This window comes from Atractosteus spatula, chromosome 21 (genome assembly GCF_055471065.1).
Source record: "Atractosteus spatula isolate fAtrSpa1 chromosome 21, fAtrSpa1.hap1, whole genome shotgun sequence".
Taxonomy (NCBI): domain Eukaryota; kingdom Metazoa; phylum Chordata; class Actinopteri; order Semionotiformes; family Lepisosteidae; genus Atractosteus; species Atractosteus spatula.
This window is the reverse complement of record NC_142726.1, coordinates 1,618,971-1,631,713: the sequence shown is the minus strand read 5'-3', so window position 1 is coordinate 1,631,713 and position 12,743 is coordinate 1,618,971. Positions and strand designations below refer to the sequence as shown.

Sequence of the window (12,743 nt, the reverse complement as noted above, 5' to 3'; positions counted from 1 at the left end):
AATCAACAGGACACAGTCTTTTGCTGCTTCCTGTCATATCTCCCAATAAAAGAAAGCTCTTTTCTTTGCGATCTGTTGGAAGGAATTTGCAGGCAGAGGATATCAAAGGAAACAGCCACGGACCCTCAGGTAATATGTCTGAATTTATTGAAGTGAATCAATAGGTCCTGAAAATGATCAACCATAGCAAAAGAAGGCAGTGCTGCAGAAGACGTTATTGCCCAGTGGAAGAGGCCATGGAAAAGGACCCCTCTGTGAAAGGAGGTCTCACAAGCTCGGCAAAGCTGGGTCAGGTCGGTACCTCCAAGGAAAACCGGCTCATTGCTATAAGTGTTGGTGCTGGACCAGTATGTGGAGCTCTTCCCTCCGAAGCAGTGTCCCAGAGTGGTGACCAGAGACTCTAGAGTAGGAGGAGCCTTCTGTGGGAAGAGAGGTGCATCAGATCCCGACTCCTGAACAGGTCATTAAGGATCCCAGGACACTTCATGAAAGAACAGGGGCATTAGCCTTGTGATGTTCAGGCTAAAGTTCATACTGGGCTTGTACAATCTGGCCTTCCTAAATGTTCCTCTTAATCCAACAGGTGAGGCAATTTCTCACTTCCCTACCTGATCTGTTGTGGAGTGCAAGGAATCACAGATGGATGAAGTGAGTCCCTTCTATCTGCAAAGCGCTTTGGGATTCATCTGGGTGAAAAGAACTAATGTAAGTCATTAATAATTGGCAGCCTGATTGTATCGGGTCTGCCTTGCCTTTCTTATCCATGTTTTTACACATGAAGGTTGTATGAAACTAGTTCTGGTTAAGGACTCCGTTACAGATTTTTTCATCTGCCTCTTTCTTTTACTGTTAAGGATGTGTCTGCTGGTCCTCTTAAAATCCTCTTTTAATTACTGAAATTGTATGCAGTCAACACAGGTTCAGCTTCCTTCATCTTCAAGCAGTTTTTAAAACGATACACTTATTGGTTATTAAACGTTTTTCACATTTTTTTTCTGTTGGAAGTTAATATTTTTACAAGTGCAGTGAAACTTGTATATTTCAGTATATCTGCGCCCTGACTAAAGCAGTTGGAGAGAGGGACCTTCAGTACTCCGGTAGAGCGTGGTGATCTAAGCGCTGAGGAGACAACACTTTGTAAACTACTGTTTTCAGAACACACACATTCTTTCAAAAGCGCATGACAAGTGTATGGAACAGCTGGTATGAAAAAAATAAATGCAGTCCTTGTCCTTGTTCCATAAGTTACCTGGAGCTGTGTCATGAGTACCATTCATGAGCCCCAGAGCCCTGCCGGTCTGAGAAAGGCAGGCTTTTGTATTATTGATGTTTTCTCTGCCGCCCCGCTGTGAAGGACTGATGTCCTGTACTGGGATGGCGTGACCACTTCCAGGAGTAGCGGCTCATGTAGCTAAGCTCCACATCAAAGCACTACAGCTATTGCAGATAGAAGTGGTGTAATATGTGTAACAGCCCCCAGCCCCAACCAGAGGAGTCTCAAGGGTCTGCACACACAAATGCTCACAGAGCCTACAAGGTGTAAACTCTAGGATGGGTTGTTATATACATTTTCGGGTTTTTGCAAACAAATAGCATCCAGAAACCATCCAACCACCATGTGAGGCACTGAGAGATGGCTTTGGAAGAAAGCCTTCAGTTAATGAGACAGAAGCAGGGTAAGGAGAGGATTATTGCCGCCCGGGGGAGAAGCAGATAAGATAGGCTCTGGAACTGGGGGGCCACTCCCCCATAGCCATAGCTTTTGGCTGTGGGCGTATCACAAGTGCTGGGCAGGCAAGATGGCTTGGATGCTCTTTTTTCAGACTCGCAGGGATGAAGTGTACTGCCAAGCAACAGGTCTGATCACCTGAACCTCTATGATGAGTACAAGTAGTGATTATAGAGGGAAACCCTGATAGAAGACCTTAAAAGGAAGACTGTGCAGACCTCCCTAAGAGGGGACTGACAAAACGGCTAAGACTCGTGAGGACCTCCACTCCTGAGACTGAATGACAGAGCTTAAGACATGAAATGTTAAGGTGACACTCTGGCTGGGCTGTGATGTTATATGCCACTAGCCTCATGCACACCTTTTACATACCAGACAACAAGCCTAATTAACACCAATAGCTTGGGAATTTTAGTGGTACATATTAAACAGCTCATTCCTGATGAATAATGTTTACTACACCCATGATCTCTTTTTGTATTTTTCAAATAAGACAGTATGAGAGCATAGTTGTAACATTTGAATTCAGTCCTTTTATTCTAAGGCTGTCAAAACGTTAACAGAAATTATTTTTTATACAGTTTTAATTTTTTGACCATCAGTGTGAAATATAAAGGGTTTATGGTTTATGATGATGAGTTTGAGCCCCTTCTGCACCTCAGGCTGCTAGAATCCTGAAAATGCAATATTCCTCAAAAGCAAAGTCCCTATCAACGATCTGTAACGATAAAAATCCTGGAGGACCTCTTGTCAAATTAGTGAATAGAGCTCATAATGACCTCCTAAGTGCAAAACAGTGTAATCTGCTCTCTAATCTTGGAGACAGGAAAGCTTAACCATCATATGATTCACTTTCTGCCTTCCATTTCACCCAATCTTTGTTCTGCTTCACTGAAAATAGTTACAAAGAGCTGTGAAATCATTCTTATCTGAATGATAAGACTGAATATATTGGCAGGAACAATTACAAATCCTTTTGAGATTTTCCTAAATACATTTTAAATCTAGATTTATAGAGGCCAGTGGGAAAGGTAGAGAGAAAGGTGATAGGTGTACTCTTTTCCTCTGTGTACAAGATACATTGCAAACCAATAAATAACTCTAATTTTGTATTTACTCCTAGTGCTCTGTAAAAAAAACCCAAAAAGCTAATCTAGTTGAAAATGATAAAAGACATTTCTTTTCAAAGGAAGTTGGGACTGAGGATTTGAAAGTTTGAAATGTTTAAATCTCAGGAGGTTTGTGTTGTGAAAAAATCTAATACTACTTTCATGCAGCAGTAGAAAAAGGCTTTTCTTGGGTTGTCTGATGTAGGTTTTTCTTCTGTGAACAAATACTTTAATGCAACTGGTTAGATTTAAGATGAGGACTTTTATTTATAGCTGCTCAACCATAGGCACAGCATCTGTAAAATGTTCATGGTTTTGGTTTTCACAGATAAGTGTATCTAATTTTCTAACAGTTTTGTGACCCACCCAGGGGCGGGGTGTCATAACCAATAATGTTGATAGACAGGTATTGGTAAAACAGACACAGAATAAAGAGAAAGCGTGTATAAAAAAACATTTGAGGCAAGTGCCCAAAATTCATAAATGTTTCACTGGTTGTAAGATTGTGCAGTTAGGCATTTACTTCCTTCTCTCTACCCCTGGCTTCTGTTTGCATTGCAGAGGATGTGCCGAATGGCAGATACAGGCTGGCAGGATGTCTCATGTTGCTGGTTTTTGGATAGCCTCCTGACCAATCGTGTTACACCAATTGGTCAGGTGACTGGGGATGGCAGATCATTCCTCATAACTTTCTGGAGACAGGAATCTCCATCATGTCTGAACCTACCACCTGTTTACATATTCCTTCCTGGTAGATTACTTAAAACAGGTTTCACAGACCCCCGAGTTTCAAATATTCTCAGTAGGCAGTAAATATTTCTGCTTATTTTTTGTTTTTAAAATACAAACACTAGTGCTGTGGTTCCTGTGTATTTCTTGAAAATAAAATCAAGCAAAACTGAATACCTTATTTTTTTAAAAGTTTTATCTCAGAAATCTTGAAATTTTTAACAACACTAACATAATCAGAAACATAAAAGAACAGAATATACAGAAATACTTTAAAATACCGAAACTAAAGAGTAGAGAGAGTCTTTATTATCCTCAATTGGCAATTAGTTTTATTTTTTATTTTATTTTTATCTCAGATACGTTATTGTTTATTATTTGTATACTCTAATTACTCAAGCTCAAGTTGTAAGAAGATAAACTGTTTCTGTTTTCACGTTATTAATCTCCAAAATGACATCAGAATTAGATTTATAGAGATACATTTTTCCAGGAATAAATCTTATGAAGGCCACGAGGAGCAAGCAGTGTGTCCTCAGCAGGAAATCTCTGATGGCGTTGCTGAGCTTCTCTTCACAACATGATGCTTAGAAAAGCTTTTGCCTCAGGGAGCCGGTTCCTGATTTCACACCGCAGTCCCCAAGCCCTGCCAAGGAGACTGACTCCTGACGCTTTGCTGCTTCTCAACATTATCTTGACATTGGACACTGAAAAAGAAACAAATGGATAGTGCAGCAGCCAATTCTCAAGCTAAATCTATTCTTGACTTGTTTAATCAACAACTACCAATAAATATATCTCCTAAGTGTGGAGATTCCTTGTACTAGAAGCAACCTGTCCTGCTGTGTGGAGTGTTGTCCTGTAACTGGGGTTCATGGGAACAACGACGCACAGCAGCTCATCAAGCCAAATCCTGTGCCGAGTTCCACAGTGTTAAGCAGACAGAGCACGTTAGTCTCTCTGCCCCCTGGGTGAGATGCTGGTCTATCATAGCAATCAGCCTGAGCAGTGCTGGTCCCAGTTTCTACAGCTGGGTGGACTGGAGGCACTGGGGTACAATACCTCGCTCGCAGTACAGCAGGGTCTATGGTGGTGCATAGCAGGGACTTGAACCCATAACCCATAGTTAATGAGACCAGAAAGTGACTCAGTTCTCTGTGTTGGTCCCAGTGAGACAAACTGAGCCAGTGATATACTGTATTTGAGATGGTTTCCTTGTTTTTGTGTACAGTGCTCACGGCAAAAAAATGTTTCAGTGGAGAGCCATGAACTGCAAATTATGCAAAGATTCTGAATCTGTTGTTTAACCAGATATGTCAATTGCAAACAAACGATTATTTCCAGCTAAGACCTGAGAGGGGCCCTTTTATATATCAGGATATGAACTGGAGTAATCGGAGCGAAGGACTTTACTCAAGCAGCACAGCACCATTGGCCCGGGGATCTGAGCCAGCAGCAGTCTGGGAAACCTGCCAGAACCACTGGACCACGCTTCTGTGCCTTCTGCAGGGGGCGCTGTTGTTTTTTTGTGTGTATTTCAACATCAGGGACTGGTGAGTTTGGTGGGTATTATTACGGCCCACTATTGCCCCCAACAGAAAACATACAGAGAAGAACCTGCAATCTTGGATTCCCTACACTGGTTGCGTGGTGAGGTCCATGCCTGCAGGTCCTTCAGCCTCCTCAGCGTCCTGGTGTTCTGTCCAGGGTGTATCCTGGACCCTGTCTTGCGCCCATGGCTTCCCAGGACAGGCTCCGGCTGCAGCTCCCCTCACAGCCCTGTACTGGATAAGCGGATTAGGAAATGGATGGATGAGTGATCCAGTGATCAGATGAGGTTTAAGGCAGAATGAAGATCAGGCTGCCAGACACTTGTGAGGCAAACAGAGTCTGGTGATGACTCATGCAGTCTCAACCTGGTAAGTTGGATAATGATTATAATCTCCTTGCTTTTGATCTACAAAAGTCAAAACTGAATCCGTCAAAAGGCTTGATTGTTTGACTTGAGTTTAGTTATCCCCTCCTTGTCCTCCTCTCCCCAGCTCTTTGTCACTGTTCATTTGGGAAGACATGGACAGGCTGCTTCTGTTGAGGTACAGTATTTGTTTTTTATTTCACCCTGTGTTGTCTTGATCAGATCTTTGTATTTCCTCCTGACTTCAATACTCTCTTGAAGATACAGCTGGAAGAACAGCAGTGCCCTTTCTTTTTTTGTAATCAACATTTTTATTGGATTTTCAAACAGATTAAAAAACAAATAAAGACAAACATCAACACTACAATCAACGTTACAGTACCAATACAGCTATACATTTTTATCCCAACCTAATGTAATACTAGTTTAATACACGTTAATATAGATTACACTGTATGTGTATTTACTGTTTTAAGAAAGAAGCTTATTTCTAACAGCTGTGGAAATCCCTTCTCCAGATTGAGTCATTTTAAGATTTTCCTAGCTGTTGTACAACTTAAGTTCACAATATACTGATATGTGAGTATTCAGTGTTTATCTGGCACATTGTCTGGGCATAACCATAGTTGAAGATTTTTTTAACTGCTGTGAAGCCAACAAAAAGCAGTCCTTTCTGAATTAAAACACAAATTAACCAAATAATGGTCATTTAACAAGCAAAGACAAGGATCTGGTTTAAAATGTGTATCAGTTAGTTCACCTAACTTAGCACATACAGAGCCTTTTGCTTGCGTTTTGTACATTAAAAGCCAGAAAAATAAGTGTTCCTTTTTCCGATTGTTTATTCAGCCCAGGTCCATGTGGTTCACCCAGTGTAAAATATGCTGCATGGCAGCTCTGTAAGTTTTTCAAAGACACAAACCAGCACAAATAGATGTGGTGGGTTTCATCGTTAGTGCTGCTATTAGGCTGGGGGGTTCACACTTCACAGAGGTCAGTAAGGCCAGAATTAACTTGGAGCTGACAAGTACTACTGTGTGCATACAATCTGATTGTTCACTGACTGCACTTCAGACAAACAGTTACTATTGTTTAACAAAATAAATGCTTCATCCAGAAAAGTAGAATCTTTATAATAGGTGATAGACAGAACTGTACAGGCATGTTTTTGTTGTTGTGTATTTTTTGTTCCAGTTTGGGCTTTTCAGAGGAAGGTTTTATGTGCGTTCTGAAATGTGAACATTCACTCTAGCAGCCTTTTAAAAACTCATTACTTCACTGCAGGATGGAAGCATAATTGCTCTTTCTGCGCTCTTTTTAGAGACAGGGAATTAATGGTTTATCGGATTAGAATTGGGAATCAATCATAGAAATGTTCTGAGTGAGGGAACTGCCCTTCTCCCAGGAAACTGCTTCAGTGAATTTTCTGCTTGTACAATGTGATAGACAGAAATGTTTTTTCAGTGATGGTAATTCTTCTCATTGACATAAGCCATGTAGCAACTGGAACAAATGTAGACAATACATCAAAGGCAACAGCTATTTTAAGAGGCCGATGACTGTTTTATGGTGCGCATGAGCTCTTACATAACCAGAATTAAATGTTTTCATTCTTATGCATCTCTTGTTTAATTGCAGACTAACTGCATTGTACTCTATAGACCACATCCATCCAGCCATTTTCTAACTGCTCCATCCCATTCAGGGTCGGCAGGGAGCTGGTGTCTATCCCAGCAAGCAGCGGGCACAAGGTAGGGTCCACACAGACACAGACACACACACTCACACCAGGACCAGTTCCCCAGAAGACAGTTAACCTACCAGCATGTCTTTGGACTGTGGGAAGAAACCCACACAAACAGGGAAAACATACTAAACTATAACAGACAGCACCCCAGGTCCAGTATTCAACTCAGGGCTCCAGTGCTGCAAGGCAGCAATGCTGGGCACTGTGCCTCTGTGCCAAACACTACCACCTTTTATTATTGTTGTTCTAGTAATACTTGCTTTCATCTGACCAATGCATTTTTGCCCATCACTGCAAGCTCTTCTGTTAATATGATAAACTGCAAGAGAAAGATTAACACAGTCTATAGCTACATCTTTCAAAAGAGTTACAAAGGAGGGGAGACAGACACACCACCTAGCCTGTTTGATAGTAGCAGGTAGTTACTTAAAGAAGCAAGTAAAGGTTTATTCCGTGGTTTTGGAGGCTTAGATGTGTCTCAAACATAATTCTTATTTGAATATCAGCAACGTGTAATCACGTTGTTTAGCAGACCACTGTTAAGAAATTATGAAAATTTTATGAAATTATAAATAATTCCGAGCTATGCGTTTGCTAAAAATAACTCAAATTAGAATGTTAAATCTAATTACTTTTCTCCATTAAAGGCATGTATCTTTTTTTAAATCTTGAAATTCTTTCCGGTTTTGAATGCGCTCTTTCATAAGAAGTGAGCCCCAGGATAACAGTAGTAATGTGACTGGAGATATAATTTATCCAAGTCCTTTAAAAAGCGAGTCTGTTTAGTTTGTGCAGGGAAAAGTGGTGTAAGCAACGAGCCCGCAGTACTTAAAAACATTGTTCTGCTCAAGTTGGAACTGTAATTTAAATTCTAATGATTAAGACAGACGGTAGCTAATTTTCAAAGTTTGCCATCGTGCTGTTCTGGAAAGAATGTACAGTATTATCCTAGAAGTGTTCCTAGACATCTCAGACTTCGTGGTTTTAACAGTGAATAGGAAAGCGGTGCTCTTTTGAGCATTTCGAAATCTGGTTCAATTAGTGATCCTCCCTTTCACCCAACACCGAAAACCCCTTCTGTTTTATTGACGGCACGGCACGTGAAGGTCGACCACAAAATAATGTTAGTGTCTCACTTCTCGATTTCACCTGCGTTGTGGTTATGTCTTCCACATCATCTGTGAGTTAATATGTGTGTGTGTGATCGCGCTTTCTCCTTTGTGACGCTTCTACACAAAGGTTTTAGGGGACCTGTGATTTGTGTAAGTGCGATAACAATACAATAGCATTGTTTTTTTTAAATTCTAAAGGAATATGTTCTTGATTGTTTTTCAATGTCTTCATTTGAAGCCATCCTTTCTGAACTTCCGTAGTCTTTAAACTGCTGCTGATTAAATCAGTAACCAGTTTTGAGCTGTTTGTTACAGATCGTTAACACGTTAGATTGGTAGTCAGTACAGTTTAGTTTTATACTTTAGTCAAGACAAGCAAGCCCGTCTTTTACAATTTGGTAACTGCAAATGTTCAAGTATAATACATACTAAAGATTACTCCATACTTTTTCTTAATTCACATTCATAGAGGACTATTGTATTATCAGACTCAACGCGGAAATTAAACAGTAATATCTATTTAGTAAATGTTCAATTTACACATTTATTTTAGTAACAGGGCTGAACACTGAAGACTGAACGCGTCATGTTTAACAAAGTATCAATCATTACATTGTAAGAACATTTATTCAAAATTTGCTACCGCAGTCTTTACAATTAAAGGTTGTGAAAATGTTTTAATGTTTTAAATTCTGGTTCTGCGCTCATTTGGCTGTTAATTAATTAATTAATTCCGATCTGTGAAAGATCAGAAGTGTTTCTCACTGCGGGGGCGATGGTCAGCCTGCTGTAGCTCTCGCAGGTCGAAGCGCACGACGCGACACACGGCGTGTTCCACCTGTTGTTACGCATCTCTCTGAATTTATTTTTAGGCGGTGTAAGAAGCTTTAAAATCAACCAGTTTTAAACCAGTTAAAACCAAAATAATTAGGTTACACGAAAACGTAAACTGTCAACAATACTGCAACCGCGACACGAGTCCGAGTGGCTCATTCAGTGTATGTATTAAAAAAGAACTTTAACAATTTTCGGAATTAAGAAAAATATTAATTCCGCTATGTTCATGTCAGTGCGATTTTGTGTCTCAAACAGCGAGTCCACCTTATCAATTGCGCAATGAAATCAGTAATTCCTGTAATAAGTAATGATGTTCGCTGCCATCAAGACTGAAACGGTTTTTAATCTTTTGTTGATCCTTGCCCAGAGCGCCACAAAGCGCCGAGTCTTAGTGTGACATTTATTTTCGCAAACGACGACGCAGATGTTAGCTATACGAGTTTATTGCCATACAGGACCTCAGCATTAAACAGCTGACTTGGCTTTATGAAAATGACATTTTTTGGAGGGTTTGTCATGTGCTTGCTCATCACTGGGATAGGTGGAGCCTGAACAAGACCCCGACCTTTAAAGAAGAGCGAATTGTCACTTTTTTTTGCAGATATATTATATTTAAAGATGCTCCGATTGCCCTTTTTGTAACGATCTTCACCAGTTAAAGATTTCGTGTGAGCTGGGACGACAGTTCGGGAGGTAATCCGCCTGTATCGGCTCTGACAAGAAAACGGCAGCCTTAAGAAGGGAATTCCTAGCAGACACAACATTCTTCAGTTTTAATATCTAGATTAATACCAAGGGATGAGATGCTGACAGGCACCCGGGACTTCGGGAACGGTATACTGTATCTTCACTCCTGAGTTTAAAGGGAAATTAAAGATTTTTTTTCTCAATCTACACGTGCAAATAAAATCCGGGATCTCATTAATTACCTCAAAAGTCTAAAAGAAAAGGCAACGTTTTTGACCTGCGGGATATCTACTGTTCCTGTTTCCTCGGACTGGAGGAAAGTCTCTCTGATGTGCACTCAGGCACCTGAGCGACGAGACCCAGCTGAGGTGAGTTCGCCTGGATTCCTGTTTCTGCTCCCGACCAGCGAATTACCTGCAAGCCACCCAGAGCTACCGAAACAGCAACACGAGAGTTAAGAGGTAAAAACGAATGTATATTAAATTTGTATAACCTTCCTTTTATTGTACTTCTTACAGTTTTGTAGTGCTTTATGTGCGTTAGGTGTTGTTATATCTTGTTCTATAAGGTGCACTTTTTTCCTGAAAGTAAAGATTTAAAATAAATTTAAAATAACGTGACGGATTGGATACTTGTAATGCACACAGACCAGTATAAGCAATACTTCGCACCGATATCAATATCAAATACTAAAGGCGATTAGGGTTTTAGCAACGGCCGTGTAACGTGATTAAACGACACGCCCTTTAAATGGAGGTTTTCATGTATGTGTTTTTGTTTTTAGTGCAAGGCCATAGAGAGCAACTCAGACTGACAGCCCTGCTTGCAACGAGCACGTCGCCACTGTTTCTTGCGGCTGAGCGAAAGGACATGAACGGTACAGCCTTCAATCCTCTCATCATGAAACACCTTGAGGTCAGCCCCCTGGCTTCCACGCACTGGGAGAACGCCTCCAACGCCTCCCTGGGCAGCCCCAACTCCACCGGCTGCGAGCAGATCACAATCCCCCATGAGATCTTTCTGACTCTGGGCTTAATTAGCCTGGTGGAGAACATTTTGGTGGTGCTGGCCATAATCAAGAACAGGAACCTGCACTCGCCCATGTACTATTTCATCTGCTGCCTGGCCGTCTCCGACATGCTGGTGAGTGTCAGCAATGTGGTGGAAACCATGTTCATGCTGCTGATCGAGCAGGGGGTGCTGGTGGTGACCCCGGACATGATGAAGCAGCTGGACAATGTGATTGACATCATGATCTGCAGCTCGGTGGTGTCCTCTCTCTCCTTCCTCAGCGCCATTGCGGCGGACCGCTACATCACCATCTTCTACGCGCTCCGCTACCACAATATCATGACCACCCAGCGCGCGGTGGTCATCATTGTGGTCATCTGGGTGGCCAGCACCATCTCCAGCACGCTCTTCATCGTCTACTACAACTACACCGCTGTCATCATCTGCCTCATCACCATCTTCTGCACCATGCTGGTGTTCACCGCGGTGCTGTACCTCCACATGTTCATCCTGGCTCACATCCACTCTAAGCGCATCACCACCTACTACAAGAACCGCCGCCAGCACCAGGCCACCAGCATGAAGGGGGCCATCACTCTGACCATCCTGCTGGGGGTCTTCATCATCTGCTGGAGCCCTTTCTTCCTCCATCTCATCCTCATCCTCACCTGCCCCAAGAGCCCCTACTGCGCCTGTTTCTTCAGTCACTTCAACCTCTTCCTCATCCTCATCATCTGCAACTCCCTCATAGACCCCATCATCTACGCCTACAGGAGCCAGGAGCTGCGGAGGACTCTGAAGGAGCTTGTGTTCTGCTCCTGGTGGTTCACCATGTAGGTGGCCCTCCACAGAGACACAGGGAAGGAAGCAGGAAAAAAGCAAACAAAATGAACTCTTTTTGGAGCAGCTGGCATGAGGAAGGGCTATGGTGTGACTGTTTGCTCTGTTTGGATTTTGCGTGGTAACTCTTTTCCCCTTTCCTTCATTGCAGTCCACTGAAGCATCAGTGAAAGTCATGATGTAACGGTGAAGAAGTGGGTTCTTAAGAGCACCAGAAGTCAAAATATCCAGCCCTTTTAATGTTGAATAGAAAAAACAACATAAATTGCGTCTAAGGTTTGTAAAGTTTTGTTATAAAGTAAAGTAAAATCAAACAATCAAATAACAATATTTTGGCCCCTTTGAAACTTTTTTTTTTACACAACTGGTGACTTCTTACTGGCTGAATGTACTGAAATGTTACTTTTTAGGACTGAAGGGGAAGGCTAAGGAGCTGATATTTCTAAAACAATCATGCACGTCTTGAAAATTGTAATTCTGAAAAATAAAAATGAAAAACTGATCTACTCTTCTAAAAGCAAACCATTCTACCACGTGAATTGGAATACACTTCTCTAAAATAAGGGATATCAATAAAGCAACAGTTAGCTTTCTCTTTACAGTTTGGCTAAAATTTATAATGCATGTGTATATGCATATCTGAATCTAGGAAGATACATCTTCTTGCACTGTAAAATAAAGCCTTTACAACAGACTGTAAACTGTTCATGGTTTATTTTTTAATTTTTCACCTAATATGCCTTATGGGGAAAATGCGCAATACCAAACTTAAAATCGAAGGGCTTATAGATATGGCCCTGAGAGTTGGCTTTTACCAAAAAGTGTGTTACGAACACCTACATTTTTTTTTCACAAGTAGAGACAACAGTGTTTGTGTAAAATGTAATGAATGCTAACAGGCTACAGTAATCTACTTCAGTACTTTCTTAACGAAGGCTAATGGTACCAAAAGATGATTGGTAGGATTTTGTTTTAGCCCTAAAACGTATAATACCGTATGAGTGCGAAGTGATTTAAAACTTGAGTG

General features: G+C 41.4%; 1 protein-coding gene across 1 annotated transcript; it reads left to right on the top strand.

Annotated features, from left to right (window-relative positions):
- Positions 1 to 10,735: 10,735 nt before the first annotated feature.
- Positions 10,736 to 11,741, top strand: mc1r (melanocortin 1 receptor). The gene has a single exon (XM_088939021.1). It carries the CDS (start codon positions 10,736 to 10,738, stop codon positions 11,711 to 11,713), a length of 978 nt encoding a protein of 325 aa, XP_088795147.1. The 3' UTR covers positions 11,714 to 11,741.
- Positions 11,742 to 12,743: the final 1,002 nt, after the last annotated feature.

What these genes read in the sequence shown, in the direction of transcription:
- mc1r (XM_088939021.1), top strand. Translation starts at nt 10,736, where the DNA reads ATGAACGGTACAGCCTTCAATCCTCTCATCATGAAACACCTTGAGGTC.